This window comes from Syngnathus leptorhynchus, chromosome 3 (genome assembly GCF_054491065.1).
Source record: "Syngnathus leptorhynchus isolate UIUO chromosome 3, UIUO_Slep, whole genome shotgun sequence".
NCBI classification, from domain to species: domain Eukaryota; kingdom Metazoa; phylum Chordata; class Actinopteri; order Syngnathiformes; family Syngnathidae; genus Syngnathus; species Syngnathus leptorhynchus.
The window spans coordinates 13,106,133-13,124,608 of NC_141197.1; the positions used below are offsets into that span (position 1 = coordinate 13,106,133).

The 18,476-nt window shown below is 40.1% G+C and overlaps 1 protein-coding gene across 2 annotated transcripts in view; it reads right to left on the bottom strand.

Annotated features, from left to right (window-relative positions):
• Positions 1–11,218: 11,218 nt before the first annotated feature.
• spon1a (spondin 1a) overlaps positions 11,219–18,476 on the bottom strand; it is a 38,313-nt gene continuing 31,055 nt past the window's right edge. Inside the window, exons 8-16 of one of the 2 annotated variants that reach the window (XM_085908366.1) lie at positions 17,784–17,985; positions 15,755–15,895; positions 14,708–14,783; positions 14,436–14,618; positions 13,867–14,037; positions 13,628–13,795; positions 13,101–13,265; positions 12,283–12,555; positions 11,219–12,151 (exon numbers count right to left, since the gene is read on the bottom strand). In XM_085908366.1, the coding sequence (XP_085764492.1) occupies positions 11,988–12,151; positions 12,283–12,555; positions 13,101–13,265; positions 13,628–13,795; positions 13,867–14,037; positions 14,436–14,618; positions 14,708–14,783; positions 15,755–15,895; positions 17,784–17,985 (1,543 nt within the window). In that variant the 3' untranslated portion in view covers positions 11,219–11,987. Of the gene's footprint in view, positions 12,152–12,282; positions 12,556–13,100; positions 13,266–13,627; positions 13,796–13,866; positions 14,038–14,435; positions 14,622–14,707; positions 14,784–15,754; positions 15,896–17,783; positions 17,986–18,476 lie in introns of both variants that reach the window. The other variant, XM_085908367.1, reaches the window with a different exon arrangement.

Here is an 18,476-nt window from a genome sequence, read left to right on the forward strand (position 1 = left end):
CTGTCACTCAGAGACAAACTGGATCAATACCTTGTAGATAACAATCCTCTTCCTGCTGCTGGTACAATGTGATGAGATGCTACATTGTTATGAAAATAATACTTTATTTACCACTGTGCGATTTTCTGTAGAACATATGGAAATACATTTTATGAGTACCTCCAAAAAGCTCATTGTATAGAGCATGCCAGTGCCCCTAGTGTTGTGGCTACTGTGTGTGTGTCTTTGGACATGACAAACATGGCGCGCAATGTGATGCTTAATTTATTCTACACTGTGTGAATTATGAATTCAGTTATATTTAACTGAATAGGCTGAACGATGACAGCTCGCTTCACTGTCATAAAATGGAGCTCATGCAGAATAGGTGAATGTGTTGGGCGGGGGGGAGGATTACCATCCCGTTTGTGTTAACATGCAAAAATGTTTGAGAGGGGAACATGCAAATGACCATACAGGAAGGATGGAGCCAAGAATGGACGACTCCCGGATTCGTTCTCTCCCGGAACTACGGAGGGCTTGACTTATACATAGTGGGGCTGAGAAAATAATTTATAAATACATGTTGGAGGGGCTTAACTGGAGCTACACAGATTTCTAATGGGGCTACAGCCCCTCTTAGCCCCGGTAGCATCATCCCTGGGGCCAAGAGTCAAAACCTGATCGTCAGAGAAGCGAGGCAGATGTTCTCAGCACTCTGGTAGTTTCATCATGAAACATAGAAATGCGGTATAAATCTTTCTGGGTCAGTTATATTGACAATTAAATGTATATTGAACTCTGCTGTGCTATGGACCATGCCTGTGTCCAAAACGTTTTGATTGAGTGATTGTTGACAGTTATTCAGTCACTGCAAGAGACAAAAGAATTACAGAGACTTTCTGGTAGAGTTTTTTTTATTAAGTAGGATATTGCTATGATTTTCATGCTTATTCCACCCAGAAAGAAAAACAGCAGCCATCTCCCATCAACGCTAGGCACGTTTAATGAGCTGTACCCTGCATGCGTTATGTCTTGTTGCGCTTCTGTTGTAGAAATGCGCTGTTGAGCTTCTCCGCCTTGTAATCAGGACAGCACAGACAATACCACAAAAAATATTAGGTTCATCTTTGACAATTAGGAATATGTGAGGTTGATGAGTGTGTAATAGTGGTTATGATTAATGTGACGAATTCCTGTTCATCTCCCTGGATGTCTTATTTTCCTCATCCGCTCTCCAACTCGCAGTCTTGGTCGTGAAGTAATGCAGCAAGCTCACCACAGTGTTCACTTGGTTCTAAAAGGCCATTGTGAAAGATGCCTGCAGACACTCTTGGCTCTGTGTGCGTTGTGCGGCTCTATAATCGTCTCTTTCCCAACTGGCTCTCAGTGTTCTACACAGGATTAGAAGACTTTTATCGCAGTCTATTTTATCTCTAACTGGAGGCAATCTATCACTTTGTACAATTGGATGAAGCACAATAGTTCAGTTTGGTTTTGAGGGTCCTCCCTGGGTACTCCGGATTCTTAGTGCAGTCCAAAAACAAATTGCAAATTGATATTGCAATGTAAAATTTTGGTAGGAATATGACAATCGAATAAACCGTACATTATCAGTAGTTTCAGCTGTTAATAAGACCTCAGAGTTTTATGATCATTGAGTTATTCCGAGTAATTGAAGTATCAAAGGCATGTTATAGTGTTACTGACCTGGATGGGAATTTTTCACTTTATGTCTCAGGTGATCTCTCCTGTATCTACCGTGCTTCTCGCCATCACTCGGCTGAGACAGATTCTGGCATCTGTGCAGAGTATAGAACATGAATGGATCGATGGAATTAGTATAAGCCATCAATCCACTTTAGAGGAAATCCATGGTAAGACCAAGAGAAAATAGGGACTAGTGCTTGTAGACATTCCTGCAAACCGTTTAAAGTGATTCCTTTCAAGCTGGATGGGGTTCTTGTCGTAAAGCTTGTCATGAGCTAGTGAGAAATTCCCATTTTCTGGGCAAGTGGTGATGAAAATTGTTGTTGAGCGTGTCAGAGGCGGCAAGCTCATTCAGAACCAAGAAATAGAAACAAAACAAAATGAGAAGAACAAATACACAAACACACAATGTGCAAATAAAATAATGGGGTGACTTAACTGCAGTGTCAGCCAATAATCGGATCTTCTCGCTGCTCTTCCACATGCAAAATAGTTACATTTGACGTAATGTCTAATATTTCTGATATATTTTTTAGTCATTTGCTTTACTTTGGTCACAGTGGTCACCAAATATTGCAATTTGGACGTATCTAAGTTTGAAAAAAACATTATACATTTTGAAACAGTTTCAAGATTTTATTTCATTGACAATAATTTGGTCATGTACTTGGCATCAAGAGGCTACGAAAAAATACAAACCAATAAGGTTGGACTGTTTTGTATGTTTTTAGGCCACAAAAAAGAAGTACTCTGACCTAATGGACAATCTGCTCTAATAGACAAGCCCTCAGTGAAATCTAGGTTCCACTGTACTTATTTTCAATAAAACGTGTCTTTTTAAAATTCAAACATTTTTCATCCTTTCACTAGTTTCAAAATCAAATAATGGGATGTGTAAAACAGAGAGGAGGATGGGAGTTTTTTTTTTCAAAGTTTTTCCTATTCCTTTATGTCTATTTTCTATGACACAAAGAAAAGCTTTGAATTTGAGTGGCAGGTCTTATAAAACAAAGACAAAACTAGCGTGTGTGTGTGTGTGCACGAGTGTGTGTGTGTGTCTGCATTTGTGCATAAGCAACAAAGGGTGTAAGGGAGAGCGGGAGGCTGCGGGATTTGTGGGGTAGATCACCACAACTATGTTCCCAAGAGGTGGAATTTAGCACAAGGAATGATATACCCCACTGATAAAAGCTACATTTAAATAGCACTATCATCGTACCTGTATGGATTTTTCTCTATATTTGATTGAGTGCGCATGGAGGTTCACACAGATAAAAGCCCAATGAGGAAGGTTTGTGCCAGACGAAACCATGGCATGAAGAGAGCAGCTGCTAAAAAATGCCATTACAAAGCAGTAAACAAGTATTTGAAGCTGCTGGAGCCTCAAGGGTCCTACAGACATCAATGTTTAGGATCCTCCAGAGGTGTGTGGTTACACATAAACCTTCTTTTTGCTCACCTTTAAGAATTGCTCACAAGCAAAAACGGCTGCTATCTGCCTAGAATGAAGACTCATTTTCAATCCGTTTTGCTCACTGATGAGTGCCATGCAATCCTAGATGGTCCACATGGATGGAGTGCAGAGGTGTCAAACATATAGTCGGCGGGCCGGAACAGGTCCGTCTTGTCAGAGAGATCCACTCTGGCCTGTTGGAACAGCCAAGTTATATTGCAAGGCAACTAATTGGGGACATTACATATTCAGTTTGTCATTTTTTGAAAATAATAATTATTATTATTATTGTTGTTGTTAATGATAATATAAAAATACTATCAATAATCATCAGAAGGTTTGTTAAATAACATCAAAATTATACACTAATGGATGATGACTTGAAAATGACATTCTAAATAATAAACACAAAACTCAGAGAACATGATGTCCACAAACACCACATAGGAGGGATTTGCTTGCATTGAAGTCAAGACAATAAAGCGGCACGAAACTGTTGAGCGGGAAAATAGCACGTCACTGGGATGATCAGCTGCTGAGAGAAAAAAACAGGTGTGCCAAAGTGGACCCAGTGGACCATTTGAGAGGAAAAATACTGTTGGGAAATAACACACAGTGAAAATAATTGGAGTGGCACGACAGAGTGGCTTTATGTTGGAGTGTATAGTACATGTAAACAGTCATTGAATCATAAATATCTGCATGCTGCATGTGTCACAATTGGAGGCTCACTGTAGAGTTTGCATGTTCTCCAGGTTCCTTCCACATCTCAAAAACATAAATGCTGTATTAATGAAAGACTTCACCTTACCCAAAAGTGTAAATGTGAGTGTATGAGTGTCGCAAAGGAAAAACTTCATAACTATTAACTTTTTGCTCCATGGCTTGGTATTAAAATAGCGATAATGCATATCTCAACCCATATCCAGGGTCTATGGTACAGCTAGATTGGTTATCAGTTTCTAGGTGTGTTCTACCATTATGATTCCATTTCAGAAGCAAAAGTAAAATTACTTTAGGATTGATGGAGACTGATCTGCCAGCCCACTTATCATCTTCGCCTGTGTGATTGGCAGGCGGCAAGCTTCTCAAGGAATGAGATGTGTTGCTCTACGAGACATTGTTGTGCCTCATGCAGGAGCATTCCAGAAAAAAAGGTTAACACCTGCTAAAGCTGTAGGATCCCAAGAGAGGATGCTCCTCATGAGGATATAGGCAGGGGGAAATCAAGATAAACAGGAGGACAGGCAGATAATCACACACAGATTCAGGGTGGCTTTATTGTTCATTTGTACCAAGCCCAGCTGCAAAATAGCCAAACAAATACGCGCATCCATTTCAGGACCTCAGTCGTGCACAGAAGCTTGAGTGGACATTTTCATTTTCCCATCTTTTTTGCTCATTTTGCAATCATTTTTAAAGCTTTGTTGTGAATAACCGCAATATCCAGGTGATAAGAACAACCATTCTTAAATTACAACATTCATTTGGTACTGTCCTGAGAAACAAGTTTAATTCATTTTGTGACTACAGACAACACAAAATACTTAAATCTCAAATGATATTAGCACATTGAGATTAATGGAAAGGCTATTAATCTGTTCCAGCCGCACAATATAAAATGTTTGTGATGAGTTTTTAATGAGGATAATAGCACTCTATCATTTTGTGCAACATATATTTATACATACTAACAGAATACCGTTAAATAGAATGTAAAGAAGTAAACAGTTTGTGATGTTGAATAATTTCTTGTGACTGTTTGGCAGTTTTGAAGTTAAGTTGAGTTCACGCCACCAACAGCGGTTGGAGTTCAGGTTTTTGCTCTGAAGGCAAAGCAAAAAATGAGTCGAGTGACGGTTTGCTCATTTTCACAGAGTCGCAATTCAGACGTTTGACAAGTTACTCACTGTCAATGAAAACTGAGCTGAATCCAAAACACATTATCGGTAATGTGTGCTCATTTAAAAAAAGAAACTGTCGCTCACACATTAAAAGGGAATTGTGCAAATGCAATATTTATCTTGATATTTGTGATCTCCACCTAACAAAGTGAAAGTGGTTTCCTTTTATAAGGCCTCTATTGATTGAGTAATGAGTTATAATCCAAATGAGGCTTGTGGTCCGGTGTGTATTGCATTTTCCATCTTCTCTTTGCCGAACCTCAGCTGGCTTGCTGCATATTAGAAAGAGAGAACTCTGTAAGTAGACTCTCGGGAACGGAGAGTACGTCAGAGCACCTCTGTGGTGTTTATACCTTCACGTGAATGCAAGAAGTCATGTTTGCATTGACATGTGTGCTGTCTGTATTATAAATGTTTCTGGACTGTACTGGATGTACCAGAGGGCACGAAGCAGCAGCATCATATGTTTTGAAACATTGCTGCCATGTTCACAGTATTTCAACAGATGAAATCCATCCTCGTGTGTGTATTGCATGTCCTTAGGGTTTGGAATGGTGGCGGGGATTGGCAACAGCTTTGTCAAGTTCCCTGTCGACAGTGGTGCAAAGGGGTAGCATGCAACTATATCCCAAACTAATGGATTTATAAATATTTTAGTTTGGAATCATCATGTTGATGTCATAGTATGATTCTGTGCGTGATTTTGACGTACAGTTTTGAGTGCATCACTCATAATAATAGTATGTTCTCCAAGCTTACTCATTCTTTCTCATTGTCTTGTGGCTCTGTGTGACGAATGACTCCCACCCCCACCTTTTAGGTGTCTGGTCTTTCCCAGCATCATTGCAACATTGCCTCTCACAGTTGAAAGCAACACACACACATGCACAGCCCTGCATGGTGGGTTGCCACGGTAACAATGCAGCCAGTACCTCTAGCGCTCTTGTATTTGGTTATGGCCGACCAGATTCCTCCTGATCACTGTTCCACTCACCAAATGTCTAATCTGGTTTGGCACTGATGCAGAACACCTGGAAAATGGGCCCAACTTGGATACGCCGGTAAAAGCTCTTTCTCCTTCCGCTCTGCTCTTTATGTGCCAAAATGGGCTACTTGAAGAAGAGCACCATATTTCTGTCACACTGTAAAGCGATGAATGTGTCTTACATTCTCAGCCTGTACGGCGTGATTACCTACACGGCCTCAAAAGCCAGAACGCTTCAGTTGATGCAACAGGAAGTGTGCATTTCTGAGGTGGACTTCCTGGCCACTTTATCTGCTGTGAATGGGTAATGCGATTTACTGCAGAAGCTAATTAAGGAGCTGTGTGTTTGCACAATTGTAAAGCAATGATAACAGTGGTTTGTCGCAGGGGGCGGAGCAAATAACCACAAACTGTCATGATCATTTGGACACGTGTGTGTGTGTGTGTGTGTGTGTGTGTGTGTGTGTGTGTGTGTGTGTGTGTGTGTGTGTGTGTGTGTGTGTGTGTGTGTGTGTGTGTGTGTGTGTGTGTGTGTGTGTGTGTGTGCGTGTGTGCGTGTGTGCGTGTGTGCGTGTGTGCGTGCGTGCGTGCGTGTGTGTGTGTGTGCAGCATCAGATCAGCAACTATAGCCCTCAAGTGTAGTGTATGTTATCCACTGTTAAATAAAACATATATTATGCAAAGCAATATATCTAAGTGCTTACAGAGCTCTGAGACGGGGCTCCAGACTGCCTCTAAATGATCACATTTTACCCCTAAAATATGAGACAGCGAAAGTAAATTTTTCATCCACTTGCCCAACTGAGACTGGTAAATATATTGCCTTTTTTAATGGGAAAAAAAAAATTCTGTCATTGACAAATCTGCTCCACACCTCACATCAAAAGATATCGCAGAAACAGGCCCGAGCCCTGGGCTGTCCATAAATGGTCACATTTTGCCCCTAAAATATGAGACAGCACGAGTAAATTTACCCTCTACTTGCGCAGTGCATCTGGTAAATATATTGATTTATTCATCTTTCGTACTGCTTATCCTCACGAGGGTCACAGGCACACAAGAGACTATCCCAGCAGTCTTTGGGACACCCTAAACCCTTCGCCGGGTCAATCAGCTTGGAATTTGGGAGGAAATCGGAGTACATGGAGGAAACAAACGTAGACACAGGGAGATCATGCAAACTCCAGAGTATCGCTTCTGATAAGGCCACCACCTTAACTGGGGGTTTATATGTCAAACCCTGCAAAACTGTAACAAACAAAAGCCAAAAAAAAAATCACTGCCTACCTTCCGCCCAATAACGTGTGGCAGAGGAGACAAATCCTGGACTGGCGCCAGTCAGTTGCAGAGCACATACTGTATATTAAGACAGACAATCGTTCACTCGGCTGGGAGCTGAGCACTCCTTGCACTTTTGTCTGGTGAACAAATTCAATTTGACTGTAAACTCCCTTGTCGATAACCACAAATATTTTCAAATTGTGAAATTTGCTGAAAATACTTGCAGTGCTGGTCTGAACATGAACATTTTAGGTATTTAAACGGTAAAAAATAATTTGCATTTGTGTTGCACAAGCTGCACAATAAACACCCTTCCATTTTCTTCTAGTGCTTCTTAGATTTTAAGTTAGCGGCTACCTTGTAAAAAATATTAGTCTTGAGCCCTGCTCGAAGAGGATGATCCATGTCTAAATAATTCATCTTAACGACTCAAATGAAACATTTGTGCTCCAACGCCATCATCTGCGACTCCATTAAGCTCCACTCATGCTTCATTCGCACTCAATATTTTGACAACATGGAACTCCAGATGGCTAAAGTCAGATGGCGAAAGTTAACAGAAGACAATAAAGTCTGTACATGAATTATCGAAACATTCCGATGTGTGTCTATTTTGCATTCAGCGTCTAGTTTAGCTATTGACATATAAAATGCACTCAGTGAATCTGAGTCAGTATTCATGTGCCAGCTGTTTTATCGTAAATGATTCTTATTCGACATATGTGCCAACAGCCCACCGCATAGGCTTAACCATCACTATCAGTTTATAAAGCTAAAATAGCTCAGAGCCATGCCGCCAAATACTTAAGTCAATTCTGAAGAAATTAACAAGCTTTGAGGAAGTGGGAGTACTACCGTTTGATATTAAGAATACCCAAAGGATTAAAATGGAAATGCAGGGTGGGGGTTGATATTAAACAATGGCGGTGCGATGGTGAGTGGGAGCCGTTAGCTTTTTCCTAAATAGGTCTTTCCTTCATTGAGCTCCATTCATTGATTTACTGATCATTTGTCTTTGCTCTTTGGACTAACGTTACACTGAGCAAGGGCCAGTGACACTTTTATTCCCCACCCTGCAAAAAATGATTTGAACACTATCAATCAGTAATGATTTCTGCAAGGGCAAAAAGGCGAGAGCCAGCAGATGGCCGAGAGGGGAATGCTGGTTTTATATACAATTCATAGTTGGGGTGAAAGTTGACAAATGAATGTGCAACTATGAAACATATCTATATTATATGTATTATTATTATATATTTCAATACGCTTCAAATTTGATCAAAATGATTATGGCATCAACAGACTACACCGGGCTATCTCAAACTTTTTACACAACCTAAAAAAAAATCATTCACTCGCCACAATAATGACATGCATTAAAATGCATTTAGTAGGCCTAGGTGTTCACCATAAAAAAATTAGATATTTTCAGAAAATTTGATTTAGGTTTGCAACTTTGGGCAGTGGTTGGTTACTGCCACTATGTGTCTGTTTTTCTTCTGTTCTCTTCTTATTGTGTCTTTAAATCAGATTCAATACCTTAATGTGTATACTTCACTTAAGTTTTGTATCCCTCGTCATTTTCATAGAAAAACACAGCTTTTGATTTTGTTCGTAAAGTCGGCAGAACCATAACCTCTTCATCTCGCACTTAATAATCCTTTGTAAGAAAATCGGCTTTGACAATAAGACCTGAGGTTAATTTCATACAAAAACATCCGATAACTGTGCAACCATGGAAACATTACAGCACGAGCATTTTATTTATTTATTTTTTATTGGTTAAACAGGTGTTGGAAACCTTTGAATACATTCCTCATTCACAGGCTGCTTTTATCCAACAATCACACGCACGTCTGTCGTGAAAATCATGTAGGCGTTAATGATTTTGTTTCAATCAATGTTTTAGTGTCCATCCATCCATTTTCTGTCCTAATTAGGATTACGGGTGAGCTGGAGCCTATCCCAGCTGCCTTTCAAGCAAAAGGCCAGGAAGACCCTGGACCGTTCCCCAGCCAATATCAGCAGTATAAAAGTGCAGTGATTAAAAAAAAATAATAATAATAATCGCTGTTCCACTCTATTCGAAAAAATCTCAGAAAACATAGATGTCATCAAACAAATTGACCTGATACATGAATGAAACCCAATGTGCTCTGCTGTAATTGTGGTTAACAAGTAACAGGAGTACTCAGACAGAAATAAAAGAAACAATATCATACTCGTGCTACAAGCTGCAGTTCCAGTTTATGGAGCGAGTGCAGTGTTCAGTGAGGCGCCATATCGCCATCATCATTAATTTCACAGGAAATATCACAGGCATCTTTGGTGTAGGCGCAACAGATGGGCGTGTGATTTTCTGGTTATCTGTGCATCTTTCTCTGATTCAATGGGGTCCAAACCAATCTGGATGGAGAGGACTGGACAAAAGGAGAGAGAATATATCGGTCTTCCAAATGCAGCAATATATATAAAAAAAAGCGAACACATCGCCAGATAATATGCTTTAAGTGCATGTATTCAAATGTATTTGCTTCCATATAATTTAGCAGCTGGCTTCTGTGTTAAAATTGATCATCGCGATAATTTTGGTCGCTTTGCTGGTGATTTGAAATATTTATATATCGTTTCATCTTTGATTAATATATGCAATGCTTGCATCTACTTTCTACAATCTGACTCTGAAATGGAATCCGAGCATGTTGGCAATAACAAGCGAAGCATTTGCCATATAAAAGAAATTCTACAAAGTATAATGATGACCAGAATGGATTATTTAAAGTTCTATTGATATATGTGGAGAGATTTTTCTTCTTCAAACTTCTAATAAATGGTCAAATGATTGGTTAAATTCTGAATTGAGTTCAGGAGCCATTTGGTTCTTCTGTAAGCACTCTAAAAAGATGCGGTGGTAAAGTTTGATAATTATCTTTGCATAAAGCTAATTGTAGTTTGTGTATTTTTTGGATGAAGTCATCAATGAGATTATTTTCGGTTTGAAGCTGCAGCTTCAAACAAGAGCGAAAGAGGAAATTCCAACCGGATGACTCCCTAAAACTAACCTCACAAAAGGCTTTCTTTTTGTTTCAATTCCTCCAGCAGTGTGTGTTTTAGTAGCTCAATCACGGCTGTAATAATTCACCCTTGATGTTTCCAAATCCTGTGGAATGTGTAGGCTTCACATGTATGCTGGTGTTGGCATGGAAACAGGATTGGCATTGCGATGGATCGAAAATTTCACCCTGAATCCCCACATTGAAGAATGCATGACACCATCCCTGCCCCCCAGCTATTACGCCTTGAAGAGGAGGGACAAGAAGGAAGTGGGGGGAGGTGGTGTTCAGCATTTCACACGTGGAAGAAAGACATTACATTTTTTAGGTGACAATAGTCCTTCATCCTAGGCGGATGAGGTTACTGAATTGATTTTTATATTTTTGCATGTCTAAATAGCCTTCACAGTCACTGATGAGGCAGTTGATTTGCAGGATCTTTCCAGCCCATAACAACCAATTGATAATTATAAAATAGTTACCAATTGCATGTACATTCCATTATCATTATACAGACTAATACTCTTGAAATAATAAACTATTTCTCAGTGACACCTTGTGGTTGAACAAGAGAAATACAGCAACATGCTTATTAGATATATTTAACTTCCAATACTTACATACAGTTAGTATAAGATTTTTTTGTGTGTGTGATGCTAAAAGTATCGCAAATGTAAAATCGTTTGACGATTACTGAGTTAAATTCTGTGAGGGTACATCCAATACTTTTAAAGCACATACACAATTTTAAATGTTAAGCATTCCGAATAAAACTACAGATCCATTTGACAAGTTGTCACATTTACATTTATTGTAAAGGTAATGTTATTCCAAAATAATGTTAGAGGGGAAACAGAGAGAAAAAGGGGGAAGGAAAACATTTGAAAAACATCTACCCAACACTTTGGTGATAGTCTTAAGACAATCTTTAAAAAAAAAAAAAATCCACAGCAAACAAAAGATCTTTATGAATGTTAAATAATATCCATTCCAAATGTGGTGCATCTACTGTACAAGACTTTTGAGTAAAAATTCCTAAAACACTAAAACAACAACAGAAGGCAGTGAAAAACATTGGGACAGCTTGGCACATGTGCTTTAAATTACTATTGTGCATTGCTAAGAATACCACAAGAAATCATAGTTATTTACTTATTAAATCAATTTGGAGTAGTTCCAAGACATCGTGTACCACAACACATTTACAGTAATTTTGCAAAAGTCTATCAGAGCTACAGCACAGAAGAATCAGCCTTGTTATAAGTGGCTGATCTTCATGCTTATCTCCCGATGATAACTTGAAAACAAAAAATAAGACACTAATGCTGCCTTCAAATTTCTGTTAGTTTTCAGTGGGACGATGGAATGAAAACAAAACTGCTAGAATTGTAACGCCTCAGGAAAAGGTCCTGAGTGAACAGCAGAGGGCATGATTACGCCTTCAAATTCCAACCCCTCTCATTGCCCCCCAGTCAGAATCAGTAAAATGAACAGAATTTTACTTGTATTATCGTCGACGTGTAGTAAATGACAAAAGAGTGCCATCAGAGCCCTAAATAAAGTGCACTGGGCCATTGTGTGACAACATACAATTCCCGGGTCTTGTTCCCACGTTCTCCTTTCTAGCAGGGATGCACGTTGCAAGCTCGGATCTCCTTCCTGTCCTTGCAGCTGGACAATTGTGCAGTCTTGAACCTTTGCTTCACAGTCATGAGCCGTTCTTGAATTCCTCCACCGCACACTTTGGTACATTCCGTCCAATTTGACCACGGCCGCATTTTACATCCTTTGACAATTGACAGAAAGAAGTTTGTTGAATAGATGTTATCTGTCATTTAAAGATATGAATACAATAATACATCTATTGTTGGTAACACGATGATTGATTAAATGACAATGAAATAAAAAGAGCCCAACCTGGATGCTCAGCAGTGACCTCAGTTCTGCCCTGTTTGCTACTCCTCCTTTTTTCTCGCTGCTCCCTGCGTCGTTTCTTCTCCTCGCTGTTCCCTTGTCCTCCTCTGGTGCACTTCCTTATCTTACACTTCTTCCTCTGGATGCTTTCAGGACAATGGTCCCCTCCAAACTGAGGCTCCAACGTCACTGTGCGAGTCCTGATGGTGTGGCCTTTGCCGCAGGACTTGTTGCACTCGGACCACTCGCTCCAGTCGGACATGACACAGTCTATGGCTGACAAGTGAAAAAAAAAAAAAAGCATTTAAAATGAAATACTTTTAAAACACAGCTAACAGCGAGGCTATCCCTGATAGTTGAGAAACCTGAAACTGTGACTGGTAGAAAGGACTAGCCTTGATCCTGCTTGAAAAGAGCAATAATTTTGCTTTCAAGGTGTTGATGGAGGAATTCAGGATCAGCAGGAGCTGAATCGTGTCTTTGTAGGCTATGACAGGATACGTGAAGAGGAGCTATGATACTGAATCTGGAGTGGCAGATAAGTACTATTTCGGAATAGTACAGGACATATGAGAGAAGCAGATCAGTGGTGAGGTGTTTTGATGTGGAAGTGACAGAGAAGTTTAAAATGGAGGTGGGACAGCATCAAAGATCAGCTCTGATGGCTGGCAGACGAGATTAGACTGTAATCTCATATTCGCAAGTAAAAGCAGTAAGAGCAGAACTTTAAATGTATTGTACTTTTTTGCTCTTGAGTGCACTAAAGTTTGAGTGCCAAGTGAGTGTATAATGTACTGACATGTCAAATATTGACAACTTACGACATTCCGGTAGCATGCACTTCTCCACCTGATCCAACTCTTCCGTGCAGTCCCCTAGCTCAACAGGCGATTTGAGCATCCGCTGACGTGTTCGTAGGCCTTTCCCACACGTGACGCTGCAATCGCTCCAGTCAGACCACGTAGTCAGCATGCAGGGAATTGTATCTTTACACGGGAAAACATATTTTATCTTTAAAAAAAGATATGGTGGGACGAAATCATACATCACTACACCAGCATGAAATATTATATATGGTGTATATATACATAGTATGTATATTCATATAATATATGAAATATTGATATAAACTAATAAAATGAAAATATGTGAGGATGGATGCACATATTTAATTATTATTTACTTATTAATAAAAAATGAAATAAGAAAAAGCCTTTGCCTCATTTTGGATGAACACTTCAGCTTGCTATGCTGCTAATGATGAACATTAAGTTGGTACTTTGAGAGCTACGTGTAAATCATTTTGAGTACCGCTGCCTTATTCGTAATGCTTTGCTCATTTACTTACGACATTCTGGCATCATGCACTTCTCCACTTCAAGAACCTCAGCTCCACAAATGGAACCATCAGCAGGAGGCATCTTTACCATGCGCTCCCTTCTCTTCATACCCAGACCACAAGTGGCACTGCAGGCATCCCATTCCCCCCATTCGGTTACCAGGCAGCTGCTGGGAGCTGAGGAGAAGCAGAGAAAATGAGTTAAAAATGACTTATATGATGATAACAAAGGCAGGTTTTGCTCTTACTGCATTCTTCGTTGACAACACAATCTTCAGTCTCCTCAGTAGTCAGATTGCAGACTGAGCCGACATCTGGGAATTGCTTTACGTAACGTTCCCGGGAACGTCTGCCCTGCCCACATGACACGCTACATGGAGACCAGGTGATCCATTCTGACATCATACAGGTGGATGCATCTAAAGACGGAAAGTGAAATTATACTTTGCAAAGAGAACAAACTTTGGAAAGAAATCAATTTGAAAAAGCACATTTAAAAGTCTCTTTAACTGAGCCAGCTATACATTTAAAAGCTTCCCATAGAAAGAACAGGTTCTTTCTAATTTATGTCTGACGTTATGTATAGCACCACACTAATAAATTATGGTTGTAACCCTTCACTTTGTAAACTGTAAAAAGAAAGCAATAATCTATAACGCTCAATAAAAATGAGTGAGACATCTAAGTGGTTGTAAAGCAGCGTAGGCAGGTGTCATCCTTCAGACTGAATGTCTGGAATGATGACATCATCTAAAGCTTCTTTTTTTTTTTTTTTTTTTTTTTGGTCCTTTGTGACCTTGAATTGTCATATACGTGCCCTCGTCACTGCATCCCGGGCCCATGCAAGGTTCAAAATCCTGCGTGTGTGGACAGGGAACGCTGAGATCCAGCTGGGCCTTGAGCATCCTCTGCCTCATCCGCTTGCCCTTTTCACATGTCGCTGAGCTGCAGGCTGACCACGGAGACCAGTTGGAGTAGATGCAGGTCTCGGGGGTGTCGTCTGCTTGGAGTGAAATAATGTTGGAGACATAAGCCCCCATTACAAAAGCAATGCTTTTACTGTAAACGAGAGATGGTTTGGATACAGACCTTCATCTTTCTCCTCTTGGGCGATATCCGCCACAATGTCATCCACGTTGTCTGGCACAATGTTGCATTGCTCACCCTGTGGATTTAAACAGAATACTCTTTTTTTCCAAATTGTTTACTCTAACCTGGTCTATGATGAGAAGCAGGGCAGATAAAGTGAATATAGCAGACTTGTTAGGAGGAAAGATGAACTAAGGTTAGATAAGAAATTGATACAAAATCCCCAAACCTGCCTCTAGATGCCACTCAAGTGCTTTTATTCTTCCATTCAATTCATCCGTTATCTACATTATCCAGTTGAACTGGTCACCAATCTCTCACAGAGCACACGTAGAGAGAGACAACCATTCACATTCACACCATTACTCAGTGGGAACTGAAAGCACACTGCTTGCACAGAAGGTGAGTCAGGCGAGTGAACCACCCAAATATCAGATATTTAAGATTATTTCACCTCAGTGACTCGCTTGTACAAAGGTTGTGCCAGCCAGGCAATACCCCGCAGGTATTGATGTTTCGGTTTTGTTTGTCATAGGTTTATTTGGTACCACCAGAAGCCACAAAGCTTTTCTGGGGATTTGTTACTGCGGCAGCAGAATCACATTGATCTTTATCTTTAGTATAAGAAAATATAAATGTAAGGGGAATAGAAACACATTGTCCAAGATACAAAATCAAACTGACTTATCACACAGGCACCATGGTATATATTTTCCGTTCGAAATTTCTTTCACCATTTTTTTTTTCTTTTCAATTGGTGCAATGGTCTTACAAATGTCCAAGTTTCAATTTGTTTTTTTGTCCAGTGCAACACATAACACGTCATCCTCACCACTTTGATGGTGCAAAATGTAAAATAAAAAGAAGCCAATTTTATTTTGATGTATTTTCTAATTTGTTTTTAGCCAGAGCGGGATGGTGCATTAGGTTTGGGTAATAAAATAAAACTGTGAGGTACATCTGAAATTCACCGCTTGCATCATGTTTGGCATCATATCGCTGTTTTGTTATGTTGAGTGCAGGCATGTGACTAGCATGCCAACCAACCTTTCTGGCAATACGTTCCACGATGACTCTAGCAACAGGACTGATGGCTCCTCCTTCAGGGTCATAGAAAGGGCTCTGAGGATGGTCCAGACTGGTCAGAGGACGGATTTTATCTTCAGGAACGGTGGGTTTGTTGGGAGACTAATGAAAAAAAATAAACAAGGATTTCAAACATGGAATCAGAATTTGGTCTACACATATAAATAAATCTCTTAGTGTTGACATAAAGCATCCAGTAAATGGCAGGACAGGAAGACGTCCTTGTCAGTTCTTTGATGGCAGATGATTAAGCTTGATTTGTTGCAGATTGGCAGAGCATATATGGAGAAGTGAGGCAGGCAATGATAGTCAGAAATAGGCACGGAGAGGAAGAGATGTAATGACAAGGTCACAATGCTTCTAAGAGAGGGAGAGGAGGGTTATTTGGGGGGAAGAAGTAGAGAAGGCAAGTTTTTGTGACATCTGTGCTTTGATAAGGTCTGAAATCCTGTGAAACAAGCGCACTCAATTGAAAGTAGAGGCCATAAAGGGCAAACACTAGTGTCCTATCTGTGGTAATAATATATTTGATGGGTCAGATCTTTCAAAATGATAGGATAGGGCATCTGGATCTTCAGCAAATTTAATGTTTTGTTCCTCTGTCCTTACTTTGTTGGTAATCTGTATTCCATTCTACTGCTGGTGGAAGTAAAATACAATTGTCCTAAAATGTGTTCTATTGACCACACAGGTTTATAAGGTGCACATATTATACACTGAAAATTACGAGAGAAGACAAAAACTATCATTGATTTGTTTTCTCCAAACTCCCGAGCAAGGACACCGTAACCTTTTTTCACCGGCCAGGTCGATCACTTTCAACTTGAACGCTGCATTATGTCATGCTTTCGGCATAATGAGTGTGTGCCCTTGAGCACAGCAAATGAGAATACCGATCTGGATGCTTCAGTGTGGGAGGATTTGATTTAAAAAAGGTGAATAGTTAGCACTTCAATATTGAAAATCTATGAACAGGAAATGCAGTTTGGGTGAGTTGAGTTGAAAATAAGCTTGGAATAAACGAGAACTAACATTCAGGGGATCGACAAAATTAAGCTGTTGTGACTAAAACGGCCCGAAATATTACCCCATTCCTTTTAAAACACCACATGCATTTAGGTTAGAACATGCTTTGAGGGGGGTATGTGGTTTGTACTGTCGGGGCAGGCTGAAGGTCACTGGTGAGCCTTCCGGCCTCACATGCCCTCTAATTTTGATGCACAACACTGCACTGTGGGCTACACGAATAACAGTGCAGTGACCCCAATTTCTAATCAAGTAACCCGGTGATCATACTAATAGGGTGGGAGATGGGAAGTCAAGTCACACGAGCGTGACCTCTTAGGCCAGGCTCATTCTCATTGGCTGGGTGTGACACAAAACACAAAGTCCAGACTCGTTTCCTTCTCGTAGGTGGTAGCTGTTTGTTTTCTTGCCCTCCAATGACTGATATGCTTGTGTGACGATGTTGCCACGAAATCCCATAGGCATGTACATATTTTCTGAAATATGCACATGCCTATGGGATTTAGTCACTTGATGTGGGGCCACTTTCTAATTGCTATCGCAGCCCGCATGATTATATTACTTTCCTGGACTGTCCTTTAATTTACACTCAAATTGCATTGCATAGCCACCTCCACTTTGAACCGCCTGGCTTGTTACCACTCTCGTGTCCTCTATTGTCCCGTCTTATTTGCTTCCCATTGCACCCTTTCCTCATAGAGTATAGTGCTGCCTACCCAGTCCACATAATATTGAAACTCCTGCATAGCATCACAGCTGTTATATAACTTTAATGTTGAGTTATTATTGCTTTTTGCTCTGTTCTATCTTTTTTTCCCTCTGTTCTTGCCCTCTCAAACCTTGTTATGTCCGACTGTCATTCCTGTAAATATCTATCACAATCCAAATCAGAGACGAGTATATCAAATTGTCTTGCTGCACAGTATCATAAATATCCTAAAGACAATTATACGTGTGCACTGACCTCATATGATACCCCACTGTCAGTGCCTGCATCCCAAGGGATGAGATCCTGGATGACTTTTTGAACCCATCCACATTCTTTAGTGCACAAGTCCTCTGCAGATAGACCCACGTTCCAGTCGGGACTGGGTCCTAGCATGGTCAAGAAGGACATGAGGTGACGGGTTCGGTCAACAGAGAACTCGGCGGATGGTGCAGCTCGCCTGGAGCAAAAAAAAAAAAAAGAGAAATTAGGATTTGGGTATTCCTATATTTACAGACATTTATATCATGCACTTAAGTTGTTGATTGAATTTATAGATGTTTATTGAACTTTTAGAGACTTTTAGAGATTATTTTTCTCAATCATTCCAGTTGTGGCTGAGCAAGATTTCCAGACTTGACTTACGACTTGCATTAACCGAGAAATTATTGAATGAGTCAACTTGATCCCCCCCAAATAACTTGTGACTTGCTTGAGACTTGAAGGTTACAACTTGACACTTACTCCTACCTCTGTCAATCAGTAAATGCTGAGACAGAACACACCAGTAGCATTGTATTGTTGTATGTCTGAACATCAAGATGGGAAAAATATCTGCTTGTCTCTTAATCTCTGACTGGCAGCTCAACTACTTAAAAGGATGTACAAATTAGACGTGAAACAATACTCAGTGTCATATAGACACTTAACAAGTCATCACTTTTTCTCACC